The 17,864-nt window shown below is 48.5% G+C and overlaps 1 protein-coding gene across 1 annotated transcript; it reads left to right on the top strand.

Moving 5' to 3' along the window:
- Window positions 1-1,395: 1,395 nt before the first annotated feature.
- RBM5 (RNA binding motif protein 5) lies at window positions 1,396-16,583 on the top strand. The gene is made up of 24 exons (XM_039558833.1): window positions 1,396-1,537; window positions 1,641-2,085; window positions 2,288-2,443; window positions 4,406-4,475; window positions 4,964-5,037; window positions 7,351-7,434; window positions 7,849-7,909; window positions 8,068-8,133; window positions 8,281-8,441; window positions 9,504-9,601; window positions 10,092-10,179; window positions 10,405-10,482; window positions 10,573-10,645; window positions 11,165-11,250; window positions 11,569-11,647; window positions 11,907-11,998; window positions 12,540-12,704; window positions 13,176-13,322; window positions 13,401-13,472; window positions 14,216-14,395; window positions 14,598-14,672; window positions 15,089-15,186; window positions 15,273-15,402; window positions 15,918-16,583. Exons 1-24 carry the CDS (start codon window positions 1,521-1,523, stop codon window positions 16,041-16,043), a joined length of 2,721 nt encoding a protein of 906 aa, XP_039414767.1. The 5' UTR covers window positions 1,396-1,520; the 3' UTR covers window positions 16,044-16,583.
- The last annotated feature ends 1,281 nt before the right edge of the window (window positions 16,584-17,864 follow it).

A 17,864-nucleotide genomic window follows, 5' to 3' on the forward strand; every position in this document is an offset into this window, starting at 1 on the left:
TGTACTGCCTGTGTGCCTGTACTGACTGTACTGCCTGTACTGCCTGCACTGCCTGTGTGCCTGTACTGCCTGCACTGCCTGTGTGCCTGTACTGCCTGTGTGCCTGTACTGCCTGTGTGCTTGTACTGCCTGCACTGCCTGTGTGCCTGTACTGACTGTACTGCCTGTGTGCCTGTACTGACTGTACTGCCTGCACTGCCTGCACTGCCTGTCAGCCTGTACTGCCTGTGTGCCTGTACTGCCTGTGCTGCCTGTGCTGCCTGTAACTCCCTGTACCAACTGTACTGCCTGTGCTGCCTGTAACTCCCTGTACCGACTGTACTGCCTGTCTGCCTGTCTGCCTGCGCTGCTTGTGCTACCTGTGCTGCCTGTTCTGACTGTACTGCCTGCTGCTACTGCCTGCTCTGCCCAGCAGTCCCTGGATGAGGTGTGACCCTGACACCACCCTGCCCTCCAGCCAGCCCCACTCCGCCACTCTCTGAAACTAAGAAAACTGATTTGAAAGTGTTAAAGATGGCACTGTTTTGTGTGTTAAATGTCTTTTCTTGGGTCCCAAGCAAACACTCAGGGCTGAGGGTCAGGCAGGGAGGAGGTCCTGACTGCATCCCTGGCATTTGAACGTGGTTTGAAGGGTTCTCAGCAACGTCTGCCTGCTCCTGCCGGCACCGAGGAGTGTGGGTCCGGGCAGGAGTAGTTGTGCAGGAGTGGAGACTGATGCTGGTGCCATGGGAAGGGGGCAGAGTTGCCCTTTGTGCTGGCAACACAGAGAGGACAATGTTGCTGGGGCCAAAGTCTTGGTGGTTTTGTAGCTCATGGGCTTGGCCACGTGAGCCCAAGCAGTGCAGGTGGGGGTACAGCCCCACGTCCTTCCCTGGGGGCAGAAGCAATTCAGTTTTACTGAGGCAGGTGCTCCCCAAAAGGATGGCAGGCCACCACAGCTATTTAGCTATTGACAGGCTGGAGGAGCTGGGGTTGTTCAGTCTGGAGAAGATAAGACTCCATGGGAAGCTTAGAGCCCCTTCCGGTCCCTAAAGGGGCTCCAAGTCGGCGGAGAGGGACTTTGGATGAGGCACGTAGCGATAGGACAAAGGATAATGGCTTTAAACTGACACCAGTTTTAGATTGGACATAAGAAAGAAATGCTCTGTGGCGAGGCACTGGCACACGTTTCACAGAGCAGTTGCGGCTGCCCCATCCCTGGCAGTGTCCAGGGTCAAGCTGGACGGGGGTCTGAGCATCCCGGTCCCAAAAGTGAGGGAGGCAGGACCGCACGTTAACAGCGGCAGCGGGCCCCCGCGCCCCCGAACTACATCTCCCGGCGTGCCCTGCGGCGCGCCGCCGCTGCGCCTGCGCCCCGCTTGGAAGCTTCCAGTCGGCGCGCGAGGTGGCTGCTGGGTAGAAGACGGGCGGTCCCCTCGGCGCCATTTTGTGGCGAGGCAGTGAGAGGGGCTGCGCGGGTGCGCTCGGCGTGTGGTGCCGGACAGTGTTGTGCCGGGTGCCTGCGGATCCTGGGCAGCGGCATGGGCTCGGACAAGCGGTGAGTGGTGGCGGGAGGGCGAGGGGAGACGGGAGGAGGCGGGCAGTGGTAGGGGTTGCGGCGGGCGCTTCACTCTCTGAGCTCGGCCCGCTGTGCCCCGCAGGGTGAGCAGGACGGAGCGGAGCGGCCGCTATGGCTCCATCGTGGAGAGGGAGGACCGCGACGAGCGGGAGTCCCGCAGCCGGCGGAGAGATGACTACAAGCGGTCCAGTGAGGAGCGCCGTGGTGACCGCTATGATGACTATCGCGACTACGATAGTCGAGACTACGACAGCCGAGACTACGACAGCCGTGATAGCCGAGACTGCCGTGACTACGACAGTCGGGACTACGATAGTCGAGACAGCCGGGTCTGCCGGGACTACGACAGTCGCGACAGCCGCGATTGCCGAGACTACGATAGCCGAGATTGCCGCGACTACGACAGCCGGGACAGCCGAGACTACGATTGCCGGGACTACGATAGTCGGGATTGCCGAGACTACGACAGTCGCGATAGCCGAGACTATGATAGAGACTACGACAGCCGCGATTACGATAGCCCCGAGGTGAGCGGGGCGGGCGAGCGGGGTCGGGGGCCGGGGCAGGCACTCCGGGCTCTGCGGGGTGGACGGCACCGGGAGCGCTGCCCGAGGCCGTGGGGCCCAGCCCCGGGCAGCGGCCGGTGTCCGTGCCGCCGTCCGTTCGTGTGGCACTGTGGGGACGCGCTGCAGGGAATCGCGGTGGCTAATCCTGGGCGCTGGCTTCCAGAGGGAGCGGGAGCGCAGGAACAGCGACAAATCAGAGGACGGATACCATTCCGATGGGGACTACGGAGAGCACGACTACAGGAACGATATTAACGATGAAAAAGAAAGCAAGACCATCATGTTGCGTGGGCTCCCCATCACGGTTACAGAGAACGATGTGAGTAGCCGGGCAGGGCTGTGCCTGCCTTGCCCCCGGGCAGGGCCGTGCCGGAGCGGCTGCTGCCATTTTGTTGAGCGCTGCATCATGGTGGCCCGTCTCCAGCGCCGTCGCGCTGCCATTTTGAGTCCTGAAAGCATTTAAACTCTCAGTGTTAAGTAACAGAGGTCAGTTCAATGTTAACCAGTCCTTTTCAAACGGAACAGCCCATGAATATTCGTTTTTTCACGCGTGTTTGGATGCTTTCCCTAAGAGTGGATTTTAAACTACCTGCTCTTTCCTGCTTTTCTGTACGGGGGGGAGGAGGCAGATTTTTTTTTGCTGCTTCTCCCCCGTTGCTGGGGGAGGGGAGGGGGACAGAGACAATGAGGTGGCACTCACCAGTTTTTCTGGTCTTTATCGAGGCCAGAACTTGTGACCGATGGGGTCACACACAGTCACCGAGCTCCTTAGCCGAGCACAGCCCTGCACAAAGCTGCTTTGTGTGGGCACAGCTGTGGGAGTCAAAATGGCTGCTGCCGAGCTGACAGAGCAAGTACTGACGAGCTTGGTACTTGCTTGTCTAATTTCTTTAATAAAAAGATGTTGAAGCGTTAAAGTTTTTTTTTCTTTATGATAATTTTTTAGGGTTTTTTTCTTGCTGGGTTATTTTGGTTACCAAGCTATAAGCCCACAACTGTTACTTGAGGGGTAAAAGCTGAGCTGTCCCAGTTTGTTTTCGGTCAGACTCTGCCTCTGCCCCCGATGTGTTTATGCATTAATTGCTAGCACAGAGAATACTTTTGCACCATTTCTACAATGGATCGTTTTTCCTTTTTTTTTTTTCTTTTGGTCATTTGTTACCCTCCTGATATTGAGGGTTCCTAATCACAATATGTTGCTCTAATATTTTCATGAGTGTTTGAAATCAAGTATAGGTTCCTGCATACAAATGAAACAGCCCAGTCAGACATCGCTTAGAACACTTTAGAACAGTTCTTGTTTCTGAGATAGTGATATTGTAGCTCTACAGTTGTGCAATTACTGTAACATAATTTATATGAATGTTTAATTCTGGATGCAGCATGTAGATAATGCATTTTGGAAATTACAGTTGAATTCTTAAGTTAACAGTACTTCTGGTTGTGTACACCATTTACTTTTTTTTAATACATTTTTTATAAGATAAATCTACTTTCATTGCTGGTATTATTCCCAGTCATCATATAAATGGACAGCTTTAGATAAATTGTGATTCTGCTGAGCAGCCCTGTTGCATGTAGTGTAGTTTGAATTCTATGAAAGCTGCTGAAAAACCTTTTGTTTTCTGCTCTAGAATTAAAAAATTGGTTAGTGTTTATTTTTCCTCCATGCCCCTCTGCACAGTGACTTATGTTGCCTGTGCTGCAGCCTAAGCAGCTTTGTTACAGCTCAAGAACTGATGTCTCTTCAGCTTTTTCTTTGATGACATGTTCTTCACAAATCTACTTTATCCTGAAAAACCGATGGGGATCTGTGAGAGGATGAGATTCTTAGCATGAGGCTTAGGAATACATTCATCATGGAGCCTTGCAGTGCAGGCTTCTTGTTTTTCATTGCTAGGAGTGAAGGGTATTTAGACATGCAGGGCGAGGGATACCAGCAGAGTTCTTTTTAAAAACTTGGGGTCATGCACAGTCTTTGCCAAATACTGTCCAGATAATCTCAGAACACAAGACCATAGGGATTCAGATTCTGGATGATGCACTGTCCTGAGTGAGGATTACAGTTAGTTTAGCGTGTAGCAAAAGATTATGTGGACTTGGATGCTCATCATTCGCATGTTGGGTTCTCAGTAAACATTTTCTTTGTCCCTGAGATAGTGTTGAAAACACTGTTTTGTGTATCTCTTGCATGGTACTGCAAGGTAGGTTACTTCTGTGACCTCTGTTATTTCCCACCAAGTTATGAAAATTTTAACTGTTGGATCAAAATCTCCTGCAGATTCGCGAGCTTATTGAGTCCTTTGAAGGTCCTCAGCCTGCAGACGTGAGGCTGATGAAAAGAAAGACAGGTGAGAGCTCTTAATCCAGTTTTTGACATCGCCTTCCTCTTCCCCAGCCCAAAAGAGTATCCAGAATTGTCCCCAAACTGCAAGCACATGCAATAAAAAAACCCAAAAAACCTGAAAGGTTTGCCATGGCTAAGGAATGTGGCTTTTTGGAAGACTTAGATAGCTGGTCAACATGTTAAAAGAAGTCTGTCTACAGGGGGTTTTGTTAACAGGTGTTGGTAAGTAATAATAGTATAAACCCATTTAATAGTATGTAGTCTGTTGTTGCATGGTTACCCTTAAACATGGATTCAAATCGAGTGAAATGTAGCCAGTTAAGGCAGCTTGGTTCCTTGCCATGGCAAAATAACGAGCAGATCCCAGCAGTTGACGTCGCATTTGTAAAGCTGCTTTGTCATGAAGTAATGAAGCAGTTGGAGAGAGATTCGCCTGTTTTAAAGGAACTGACTAACACAAGTATCCCGTCTATATCTGAATGCTGTCTCTAGGTGTAAGCCGTGGTTTCGCCTTCGTGGAGTTTTATCACTTTCAAGATGCTACCAGCTGGATGGAAGCCAATCAGGTTGCTTCACTCACCAAGTCTAGATATTCCTGAAAATGGAACAAGTCTGTACAGTTTAACAAAGAAAAAAAAAAAAAAGAAAAAATAGAGGTGGAAGGAGTGGTTTGTTCCATAACAGTGATTTAAAAGAATAAAAGCTTTGTATATATTAAAATTTGTAACATACAAGGTAAAACTAGGAGAAAAAGTTCTACTTTAGTAAAAGGTGCCATTGTTTTAAATGACTTGGTTTCCATTTAATTGGCTCACGAAGATTCGGTTAGTAGTTGTTAGAGAATCCTAGCTTATTTCCACTTAACGTTTCATTCTCTGTTGTCAGAGAAAACACCACATCTCTGTGATACAGTGGTATTAACCCTGAAAGAGACGTGTCAGTTCTTGGCACTAATCTGTTACCCTGGTTTAAGGGGGGGCGAACTGGCTCTTCTAGAGGAAAAAGCATGTTCATTGCAAATAAATTAGGCAGAGAGTGAGTTCTCACATCTGTTAGGCTCTGTATTTTGGCTTTTTTGTTACTATGCCTTGATAAGGAGCCAAAATGCAGTAAGAATCCTCTGGTTTGTTTTCCCATGAGATTTTCCTGTAGCACTGCAAACAATTTCACTTGCTTTCGCTACTTTTTTGAGTATTCATAACCTATTTTAACAACAGAACTTAAAAATACTCTCAAAGTGAGCAAATGCATCAAATCACTGACTTTTCTTGCACCTGAATATTTGATGCAGTGGTCCCATGACAGCATAATTGCTGTTTTTCTGGTCTCATGATGTTACAATAAAGAAATGGCACCATAAATAGGATTCATGGCAGTTCCAGCAGATGGAATTTGTCATACACCTTGTGCTGGAATAGTGTTTGGTATGTCCCACGCTCTGGGTGATTTCCCCAGCCAGAGAGCAGCTTTCAAATTCTGTTTTCCTGACATGCTGCTCAGTTAGGGCAGGTGGCTGCAGGGGAAAGACTAATATCAAGAAACGAATGCTGAGCATATTTTCAGAAATTGATTGTTTTAATATATACAAAGCTGTACTGATGCATATTATTGAAATATATTCAAATTCACTCCATTAACCAGCCACCTTAGTAGTAGGGAAAACATAGCCTGTCCCCAGCAGCCGGGTTGCTGACTGTTAGATGACAGAATGATGTATTGCAGCTATGCCAGCAGCCTTGTTTCTATGTGTGCACATCCAGTGAGTGCTGGGCCCTCCAACCCTCCCTCCTGCCGGTAGGAGCAATGGCTTTGCCCTATTTAGTTGTGCAGAATGTGAGAGCCTTGTTCATGCTACGTGCTAGATCTGTGTCAGACCCTGTTATCGGAAAAGCCACTGGTCCTGACACTGTGGTACCTCTGCAGAAAGCCAACCTGCCATAAAAATGGTTCTGCCATTGCAGTGTCTGGGGTGTGGCCTCTAATACGCACTTCCTCAGATGTGCTTCCACCTGTTTGACCAAAATATGTTGATAGCCATATTTTGAAAGGTCATTCTGCATACCCACGCTTGGCAAAGCGTGAGGCTAAGAGTCAAGGCTTCTTAATAGCTGTAAATTCCTAACTCCTCTGAAGTCAGAGGACGTGCTGAAAGCATTATGAACTTTTCCTACCCCTGGAGAAGCTTCACGTGCAGTCTAGTTACTCATTTTGGAGAGCTCCTGCCTGAATGAAGAACACAAACCTCTTGTGCAGGCTTCCAATTGAACTGATGCAATAGTCAAATGAAACCACTCTTGAGTTACGTTTCCGTTGATGGCACTTGTAATCCAGCCTTCAAGAAGTCTAAGCAGGGTCCCTTTGGGAGGAATTACTGTATTTTCAAGGGGACACTTCTGAAGTGTGCTTGGAAAAGTAAATTCAAATGCGGTTAAAAAGCGTGGGGTGTTTGGAGTAGGGGATGAAGTGAAGCAGTCACCTAAGGACATGTTTAAAAAGTTGCTCAGTGCTATACCAGAAGTGAATAGAAATGTGGGGGCAAAGAGACTCCTAAAAATGTGTTAATCTGAATGCAGCAGATTAGGACTCTGTCTCCTTCGAGACACTTCCTGGTTCCATGTCAGCGTTTAGTGTTTGCCAGCTTTTTCAACACTCCCTGATTCCGTTTATCTTTGCTCCACATCCCATTCTCTTACTGCCCTCGTCCTCCTCTCTGCAGGATTGGATGGGCAGGGTGTAGGTGGCGGTGGTTGTCCTCCACATCCTCCCCATATGTTGTCCATTTAATTCAGGAGCACTGATTCCTCCGAAGGGTGCTCTGCCATGGGAAAATGGACATGTGTGTCTTGATACAGGAATAATTGAAACCATTTTTTTTGCAGAAAAAGCTGGTGATTCAGGGGAAGCAGATTGCAATGCACTACAGCAACCCAAGGCCTAAATTTGAGGACTGGCTCTGCAACAAGGTACAACACGTGTTTTTATGGGAGAGTTTGTCTTGGCTCTAGAGCTCTCCACTTGCTCAGTCGTTGAAAGAAAGTGACACCTGAATCAAACCTGCTCTTGTTCCCCATAAAGTTAAATTATTCTCCAGCATGTGCTCCCTTTTAGCATTGTGCTTCTTGTAGTAGTCACTGTGCCTGGGATTGTAAGCTTAAGACCACACAGTTAACTAACTTGGGATGACTAGGGAGAAAGTAGCTGGGATGTTCTGAAAAGCAGCTGTGGTGCAAATAAGGGTGGCTTTCAATGTTCTGGAGATGTAGGGTTTAGCTTTGTTGTGTTACTTTGTGTGAATGTCTGGGTTTTTTTGGTATACAGCAAATGCAGCGTTATTAAAATTATCCAAGTTCTTACCAGGCTTCTTTTGTTTGTCACAGTGCTGCCTTTACAACTTCAGAAGGAGGCTAAAATGCTTCCGCTGTGGAGCGGACAAATTCGGTATGTTACCATGATCTCTCTTACGTTTGGTTTTGTGGGAAGCTTTCTGGTCTATGTAGGCAGCAGAGTTCTGTGTAGGTTCTAGACTGACTTATGAAATACTGAGCTTTAAGTGAACAAGCCATGTCCTGACTGAAATATTTTCTCTTCTTACAAAGATTCAGAACAGGAGGTACCACCTGGAGCAGCAGAAGCCGTTCAGTCTGTGGATTATTACTGTGATAGTAAGTGATCTTTGACTTATTCTAGAATGTGAAATGTAAACATGGGTACTAAAAATCCTTCCCGTACCTCAGGCTCCCAGCTGAAGGACTTGAAACACTCTGCAAAGCCATGGTGTGCACTGCTAATGTCGTACTTTTTCTCCTCAGCCATCATTCTCCGAAACATTGCTCCTCACACAGTAGTGGAATCCATCATGACTGCCTTGTCTCCGTATGCATCTCTGGCAGTCAATAATATTCGTCTTATCAAAGACAAGCAGACTCAGCAGAACAGAGGCTTTGCATTTGTGCAGCTGTCTTCTGCCATGGTGAGGACCTTACTGGTGTTCTGGAGAGAAACAGCTGGTTAACCTCCTTCTCTCACTGCAGCACTTAGAGCCCTGAGCTGTCTGAAGGACTGGCTCCCTTCAAGGAATGTTGGTGTGGATACAGTGTGTTAAAGCTGATGATAGGTAGCTGCAGTTTGAAAGAACGTGGTGGGATGTTGGAAGCACATTGAAAAGCTATTTTTGTAGCAGAGTGCTGTTCTGGATTGCAGCTTAGCTTTGTGCTTGGATTGCAAAAATAATGGTGTGGGGTTGTACTTTGTTGACAGATTGTAAGATCTGGGGCATACGGTGTGGGAGCAGGTGCATGGAATTAGGCTTCTTCCACCTTGAAAAGAGAGGAGGAGGCAGATGTTGCTCTTCTCAGCAGCATCCAGTGGGAGGGTGTAGGGACAAGAGAAAAATATTCTCAGGGATACATAAGGATGGGACAATAGGCAACAGCCATAAATTGAAATACAGGAGATGGCAGTGAGGTACAATAAAAGCCTCCTAAGGTTCAGGGAGGTCTTATGCTGGCATGGGGTCCCTGAAGGGCAGTGAATTTCTGTTCCTGGAGGTGGATGTGACACTGAGGGATGTGGTGTAGTGGTGGACTTGGCAATGCTGGGTTAACAGTTGGACTCGATGATTTTCAAGATCCTTTCCAGCCTAAATGGTTCCGTGAGTCTGTACACCAGACTCGAGCAGCGGTGTGATTTGTTTGGACCTGCTTTAGTCAGCAGAAAGCAGGTGGTTAGATTAAACCAGGTGCCTGATCTCAGTTTTTGCTGATGTCCTGTTTGGAGTAATTTGGATCTTGATAAAGCTAAGATTTTTGGAACATATTTAATATTTAGTGACCCAGGGAAATGCTCAGTATTTTCACATGGGCTGTTATAGGTCTCACTGTACTCTTCTGCATGCGTGTAATATGAGGAGGTGGAGGTGTTTTTACATCTCTAGCTCTTTTCAGTGGCTGTACATGAAAAGGTGGAATTTGGGGAACTTCTGAATCCCCCTCAGTAAACTGCCTTTCATAATAATGAGTATTTTTTGTTGTAGGATGCTTCTCAACTGCTACAGATTTTACAAAGTCTTCAGCCACCGTTAAAAATTGATGGCAAAACAATTGGTGTTGACTTTGCAAAGAGTGCCAGAAAGTGAGTTGTGATAGCAGTCAATTGCACTTTTGGTTTTTGCTTTTTTTTTTATTTACACACCCACCCCTTCCCTTTATATTGGATGGTTTCTTCGTGTCACCCAGACTTGTACTAAGCTGATTCTAACTCCAAAGTTTTGCTTCCCTTAAGTCACTCATGTTGCATGCATCCTGCTCCTCACTGTGTATGAGAGGAGTGAAAGCAGTGTTCCCCAGACCCCTGTTTCCAGTCCTCTGAAGATAACACCATAACTGCTTGTGTGCACAGCACATTTGTTTCCTTGGAGACCTCCTGACTTGTTACTGGCTCTACAACAATGAACCTGAAGTTCCTTTACTTGCCAAGCAGTGTTTTGGCTTGTTCATTACATCACAAATGTTCTGTAACTGCCAAGAAATCCATGTGTGAGGGGCAGACTCCACCTCCTTGCATGGGAGACACTTGAGAAAAAAGCAATACTTACTCAGGTGCCTGATTTTTGTGATTGCAGAGACCTGCTTCTTCCAGATGGTAACAGAGTCAGCGCCTTCTCTGTGGCAAGCACAGCCATTGCTGCAGCTCAGTGGTCATCCACACAGGTATGATTTGGAGACTGTTCCTCATAGTCTCGCTTTCCTGAAAATTAAAATGCAGCCCGTGTAATTGCCCTGCTGGCCCCTTGCTTGGTTGAACTGTTTAATCGTAGATCCAGCTATGACACGTCCACTCCACAATCAGTTTGGAGCCTAGGCAGTGGGATGCATGAAATTCTTTAATAAGGTAGTTGAGCTCTCCCTGACAAAAATTACCCTCTTGAATTTCAGCCACAGACTGGAGAGGGCAGCACCCTTGACTACAGCTACCTCCAGTCAGGACAGGATGGATACTCACAGTATGCTCAGGTTAGTAGGAGAGATCGTGCTCTAACCAGTTGTCATAAATTTGGGTATGCAAATTATTCACCTTGTGTTGTCATTCATTTCCCTTTGCAGTATTCCCAGGATTATCAACAGTACTACCAAAATCAAGGAGGAGTGTTGGACACAGACACAGCTACCATATCAGGTAGTGCTTCCTGCATCTGAGAAGCAGTTGTTTGTAATGATAATTTTGCAGTAGTGATAGTATTTTGCCTCAGCCTTTTATGTTATTTTGCTGTGTAAAAGAAGACTTGGTTCATTTTGCTCTCAGGATGTCTGAATTAGTAGAGAACTGTAACACATTTGTTGAAGTGGAACCTCTTGTGCAAGATTAGAGAGAAGCCTCAGTTTCAGACTATTGACAAAGGCCTTGAACTTAGGAGAGCTGTGTAAGCAGCTCTAGCAAATGTTCAGCACTAACAGCTGTAGAGGCCAGGAATTGCTGATTTTGGGAGCAGAATATTGCCTCCTGAAAAGGAAACTACTCCTTGTCTGGGTAGAAGATACCCACTGTGTATATATCTCCTGTTGAACGTTTATTGCCTTGTTTGACTGCTGGAGCTGGAACTAGTAGCTGAAACTATAAACAAAGTAATTTTAGCTCTAGGATGCAGAACTGTTTTACAAATTAGTTGGCTTATGCATTGCTGCTCTCTTTTGGCAGGAGCTCCGGTCACTACCACCACAGCAGCAGTTGTGTCCCAGAGTCCTCAGCTGTATAATCAGCAGACAAACTCACCTGACTCTCCGGTAATTACAGCGCTGATGAGCCCTTGCTTTCAAAGCCTGGGATATGTGGCTTAGCTGTAGCCTTTGCTTTTTAAAGTGGGTGGTACGGCAAAGCTTCTGAGTGTCCATGGGTTAGTCACAGTGCTTGTGCTCATAAGTCACCTGCCGTTTCTTCTCTGTGCTGGTTTTGTTCCTTGCTAAAGGTGAGTGCCAAGCGTGCTGGTGAGGAGGAGTTAGCTGTCGTACGCGTGGGGTGCGCTGCTCACGCCTTGGCTCGCTGTCCTTGTTTTCTTGGTGACAGATTTTCTAATTGAGGTTTGTGGTTTGGGTTTTTTTCAGACACAATCAGCACCACCTACCACTAGCACTCAGGCACAGGCGGCTCCTCCGACTGGCGTGGTGCCTGGAACCAAGTACGGTAAGTGCTCGGGAGCTGCTCTTGGGGACAGGTTTCTGTCACTGTAGCAAGAGAGACTCGGCTTTGGCCAAGTGCTCCATGACCGTGTCATGGTGAAGCTGCTCCTGGAGAGTGTTGGCTGCACGGGTGATTAAGAGCCCTTTACAGACGTGTCTGCCGTCGTGGCTGCTATAATCTCCGAATTTTACCTGAAATGTAGAAAGATACCTGTCTGAATTCGTCTGGAACGACCATGTCCCACACTTTAATTTTTTTACAGCTGTCCCTGATACTTCCACCTACCAATATGATGAATCTTCAGGATATTATTATGATCCTATAACAGGGCTCTACTATGATCCTAATTCCCAGGTAAACACAAGTTCTTCCCACATGTCTTAACTGTTAAGGTCCATTAGTTCCTTATCTCTCATCATACGAGTGACATTTGAAGTGCACGACATACCAAATGTTGCAGATAACTCAGCGCTGTGTGTAGGGCTGGGACTTGATTTCCCTCTGGTATAGCCCTGCATTTTTCTCTCCTTTTCCTTAATTTTCCTCCACGTTTGGCCCATATAGGATTAGCACTTGTCACAGCCACTGTAACTGAGCTATTTCGTTGCGGAGTGCCCAGCAAAGTGCACCCAGCTCTGGGCTCTGGTGGGTCGTCTCTTGGGAGAAGCAAAAGATGCTCCATAGTGCTGTTGGGCAGAACTGCCTGTGTGTGGGGACAGAGGCTTCAGCCACTTTCTGCCTTTTGACTCCTCTGTGGAGTCTGCAAAACTTGTTTGGACTCTACAAAACGCCTTCCCGTGTGGTGCAGTAGTGTGAATCAGCTTGCTTGGGTTCTCCCGTGGACACTGAGCTCCTGTGAGGTGTTTAACTGTCTGCCTATCCTTCCCTCTGGCAGTATTACTACAATGCCTTAACCCAGCAGTACCTGTACTGGGATGGCGAAAAGGAGACCTACATGCCTGCAGCAGAAGGCGTCACGTACCAACAGACGGCTACCACAACCACCACCAAAGAAGTGAAAGAGAAGAAAGAGAAGCCTAAAAGTAAAACAGCCCAACAGGTAACAGAATGGGATCATAACTGGGATAAAGTCTTCTCTGTGGAATGGGATAGTATTTCTCCTTTTTCATGACAAAGGAAATCCTAGGTTATTCAGTGGGGGTGCATGCGTTCAGTTTGCAGGCATTGTGGGGGGCTGAGGAGAGGCGGAGTTGGCAAGGCTGCAGTGCAGAAATAAGCTCTGCATAGGAGGAGTGCTTATGGAATCCTGCCAGGATCAGTGGGAGTATAACTGAGCCGTCACTTAGAGGATTAGCTTGATAAGAAGGGTTTGTACAGTAAAAGCAGCAAGCTGTGTTATCTTTGAACACCGTATACAGGGAAACAGCTGCACTACATCCAGTGTCCCGTGGTTTAAAAATAAAAGGTAGTGGGTTGACTTGTTCTGAAGCTGCATGTGAGATTGAGTACATGTCATAAGAGATTGATAGCTTTGAGAGGAGCTGTGTGAGCAAACCACTCTGCATTTCAGATTGCTAAAGACATGGAGCGCTGGGCAAAGAGTTTGAACAAGCAGAAAGAGAACTTCAAGAATAGCTTCCAGCCACTGAGTACCAGGGAGGAGGAGCGGAAGGAGTCAGCAGCTGCAGATGCAGGCTTTGCCCTCTTTGAGAAAAAGGTGAAGGTGCTGGCAGTGGTGTGAGGTGGGGGGTCGTGTGACAGAGCTCCCTGCTCACGGCATTCTTGTCTCATCCAGGGAGCTCTGTCTGAGCGACAGCAGATCCTGCCAGAGGTGTTGAAAAACGGGGATGATGAAAATCCACTAAAGGTGAGTATGGTAGAGGAGCTCCAGCCAGTACTTGCTTTCCAACTTGGATTCCCATGGTATCACCTGTAAAAAGTGCTGGTGGTTGCAGTGGTGTGGTACAAGTGCAGTAGGCTGGGTGACTCAGATACACAGAGGACAGCTGTGATTCTTTCTAGCCTCAAGCTCAGTTTGGGTTTTGAGGTTTCTACATAGGCTGTACTTAAAAGTATGGTTTGGCTAGTGGGAGCTGTCTTGCAGCCACTGTGGTATGTATTTCTTTTGAGTTGCAGTGCTGTTGAAGTGTGGGCCCAGTACTTAATAGAACAAGGACCCTTGCAACAGAGGTGGCAGAGAAGGCTGAAATACTGAACTCCTTTGTTTTAGTCTTCACTGCCAAGGCCAGCCATTAGGAATCCCTGACCCTGGGGAACATGAGTAAAAGAAGTGGTACTGTGAGGGTGACTGAGCACTGGAAAGGTTTCCTAGAGAGGCTGTGGAGTCTCCTTCCCTGGAGATACTCAGAGGTCATCATGACACAGTCCTGAGCAGTATGTGCTAGTGGGGGACCCTGTTTAAGCAGGGAGGTTGGACTGGATGACCTGCTGTGGTCCCATCCACCCTCAAGTATTCTGTGATTTCATCCTTAGTAGTGGGAGCGTGCTGTTCCTCCTGTGACACACATCTGCAGCCTGTGTTCCCTCTTTGTGCTGTCTGAACTGTGGTGGCACTGTTGCAGTCCCCTTCATGCTGTCTTGCCTTTTCAGCGCGGCCTTGTGGCTGCCTACAGTGGTGACAGCGATAACGATGAGGACTTACTGGAAAGAATGGAGAATGAGGAGGAGAAGCTGACTGACTGGAAGAAGATGGCTTGTCTGCTGTGTAGAAGGCAGTTCCCAAACAAAGATGCTCTTATTCGACACCAACAGCTGTCTGACTTGCACAAGGTAGTTACACTGTGTGGTGAGGAAAATACTTGGTTGTCATAATTCAGTGCGTAAAGCAAAGCCACGAGGCATGTTGCTGTATGGAAAACTATTTCTCTTGAAGTGAAAATCTGCAAGTGAATTGTTGCTCTCCCAAAAGTCAGCTACTTAAGAAGAGCTGTTGTGCATTTCATGTTAAAGGGAATCTTTCTCCTTGTTTCAGCAAAACATGGATATCTATAGGAGATCAAAGCTTTCTGAGCAGGAACTTGAAGCCTTGGAGCTGCGTGAGAGAGAGGTCAGTGTTGAGATTGAGCAGATGAGTAGCTAATGGAAAACCTGCACAGGTGATCTGTTGAGCTCTCCTTATCCTGACGCACGTCACTTGAGATAATCCCTGTAAGCCAACCGCTTTTCCAGTCAAGGTTCAGAGCTGCCGTGTTACATGGAGGGAAGTGTCCCATATCCCAGAGCTATGGCTTAACAGGGAAGGCTCATTCCATCTCTAGCTCAGGGCTGCCACTAGAAACCTGCAAGTCTCTTCCTGCCCCAGTGCTGGTTCAGATGGTGCTCCAGGGGACTTGGGTCTGCGGCTCTGCTCTTGGTGGTGTTAGTATTAGTGGGCTGCAGTCTACAGCGTTTATCTGACTCCCATAGCTCAAAGATGAACAAAAGTGTCTTGAAATCCATGCTAACTGTAGTTGCTTTGTGCAGATGAAATACAGAGACAGAGCAGCTGAGAGGCGGGAAAAGTACGGCATCCCTGAGCCCCCGGAGCCCAAGCGCAAGAAGGTCTACGATGCAGGCACAGTGTACGTATCTGAAAGCTCCTCAGCAGCTGCCTCAATGCACCGTGAGCAGTGTGGGTAACTTGTTAACTCACCTCTTCTTCCCACAGCAATTACGAGCAGCCCACCAAAGATGGCCTTGACAACAGTAATATAGGGAACAAGATGCTGCAGGCCATGGGCTGGAGGGAAGGTTCAGGCTTGGGAAGAAAATGCCAGGGCATCACAGCACCCATTGAGGTAAGTGAAGAGGAGTTGTCTCCTTGAGGAGATTTGGTGCCTTTGTTTTTTTCGTTTTTAACCACAAGCACTTGCTGCTGAAGAGCTCTGAAGGAATAAACTGCCAGCCACAGCAAAGCTGCCTCTGTTTATGTTGGCTCCTGCTCATGTTTGTCCCATCGGATGCTGAAGCAGAGGCAGGGCCATGCCTTCCTCCCTTTGGTACTTGACTGCCGAGGTGCTGTGGCCCCAGTCCCTTAGGGGTGGCTGCCCTCCCTCCAGTCACTGCGTTTCCTGGCTTTGCCTGTGCTCCAGGTTGTGCTGTGCAGTCAAAGTGGGGTCAGAGTAGAGTGAAGCCAGTGAGGGTGTGGTGTTAGGTATACTCCAGCCTCTTGCTGTCTGTGGTGGTATTTATGGCTGTAGGGATCCCCAGGGAAGCTTGGGAAACTGGCTGGATTGATGGGATTTCTAGTTGTGCCATCATGGTGGTCTGGCCACTCGCTGCAGAGCTGAAGTGTGTCTCTCTTCCCTTGCAGGCCCAAGTACGAATGAGAGGAGCTGGCTTGGGAGCCAAGGGCAGCTCCTACGGTGTCTCCACAGCAGATTCGTACAAAGATGCGGTGCGGAAAGCCATGTTCGCTCGCTTCACGGAGATGGAGTAACCCCTCTGGCCTGCAAAGCACTTCGTTGTTAGCAAGAACTGACTGTTAAACTCGGTAGCCTTGGTGACCTGGCTGTATCCTGGTTTTGGTTTAGAGTTGACCATTTCATTCCCTTGGACGTTGTTCCCTGCTCAGCATGTAACAAACACTTCCATGAGCAGATTGTTTGAACTGACCCAACTTCATGCTGGAGAGCTCCTGGTTTCGACCAAAGGGGGATGGCTGATCTTTGTATGGTCGTGTATATAGTGTAATGTATTCTGTGTTTTAGCCTGTTGTCCGGGTGCTGCTCTTGCCCTCTGGAGCAGCAGCAGGACCTGTTAGCTGTGCTTTCAAACTGTCTCTGCTCTCCTTTTGTTGTATTGTCTGTCTGGGTTTTTTTGAGAATTTTCCTGTACATTTTGTATGATACATCTTTGTATAGACTTTTTGAAGACTTTGATTCTAGTTGCCAATTTGGCTCATTTCCAAATGAAATACATCCAAAAATTACCCTATTTCTGTTTCTCGGTGGGTGAATGAAGAATTAAGTTGCCAGTGCTACTTGTCCTTTCTGTCATTCTGCTTCTTCCTTGATGAGACTTCATCCTCGAGTCTCTGTTCTGTGCAGCTCTTCACTCGCCTCCCTCCTTTCATCCCTGTGCTGTGCGTTGTTCTCAGCATCTTTCTCACAGCTCCAGTGTGGATGGTGGCTGGTGGAGCATCAGATCTCTCTGTAGCCCTTCTTGCTGTAGGAGCAGGAGAGTCTGTGCTTGCCCAGGCCCCCCTGGGTGTTAGGTGCTGGTCCTGTGGTGGGCAGGGGGCTGGCAGGGAGTGGGGTGACGTGTGGCACCTCTGGGAAGGTTTGTGTGCTCCACCTTGGCTTCTGGCACACCTCGATGCTGTGGGGGGCTGTGGCCAGCTGGGTGAGGGGAGGACGGGGTTCACCAGGGCTGTCTGCAGCTGTCCTGTTGCTGCCTTTCTGTTCCTCTGCCTGTGCTGTGCCTTGTTCACATTCCTCTTCCCAAGAGCCAAGATGAGCAGAGTGGGTCTCAGCCCTGAGCTCTGCCTTTGCTGATGCTGTTGGCTGTGGGTCTTGCTCAGCTTCCACACAAAGCTGAGCCAGCAGTGGGCTTTCCTACTGTCCAGGTGGGCATAGGAAGGGGTAGAATGAAGCAGGGCAGCTTCACCACTCGTGCTTGGGGCAGAGTCCTTCTGGGGGTCAAGGCCAGCACCCTGTGGCTGCTTTTTGGAGTGGGTGGATCCTGCTTTGCAGGCTGCTGCAGCTGTACTTGTGTCCCTATTGCACGGTCAGGCCCCTGCCTGATTTTTTTAGGGGTGCCTGGCTTGGGGTTAGCCACGGTGGGGAGTCCCCCCCACCTCTGCCTCAGGACCGGGGCTGCAGGGCTTGGGGTCCCTGCTGGAGTCCCCGGGCCGTTCCACCAGGTGGCAGGCGTGGCCCGGCTGTGACAGCTTGTGGAATATTTCATCTATGCAGGACTGCCGAGCGTCGCCGGGGCCCCAGGGCTTCATCCTAGCGTGTGACATTCCCTCTTCGGCTCCACAGAGGAAGCCGAGTGGCTTGAAACAACCTAGAAGTGCTAGCTCCCTGCCGCAGCTTCCCCCGAGGGTGATGGCAGAGAAGGCAGGCCTGGTGCACTGCGACAGTGCCCCAGGCCTGCGGCAGCCTCCCCCCACTCCCCTCCCGTGTGTCCCGGCTGGCGACACAGCGAAGTGCTTTGCTGCTCTGGGCTGTAAATGGGGGGTCTGTTTCCCAGCAGGTGGGTTCGAGGGATCGATAAAGTGCATTTGTGTAGCTCAGCTTCTTCCCAGCCCAATCGA

Source organism: Corvus cornix, chromosome 12 (genome assembly GCF_000738735.6).
Source record: "Corvus cornix cornix isolate S_Up_H32 chromosome 12, ASM73873v5, whole genome shotgun sequence".
Taxonomy (NCBI): domain Eukaryota; kingdom Metazoa; phylum Chordata; class Aves; order Passeriformes; family Corvidae; genus Corvus; species Corvus cornix.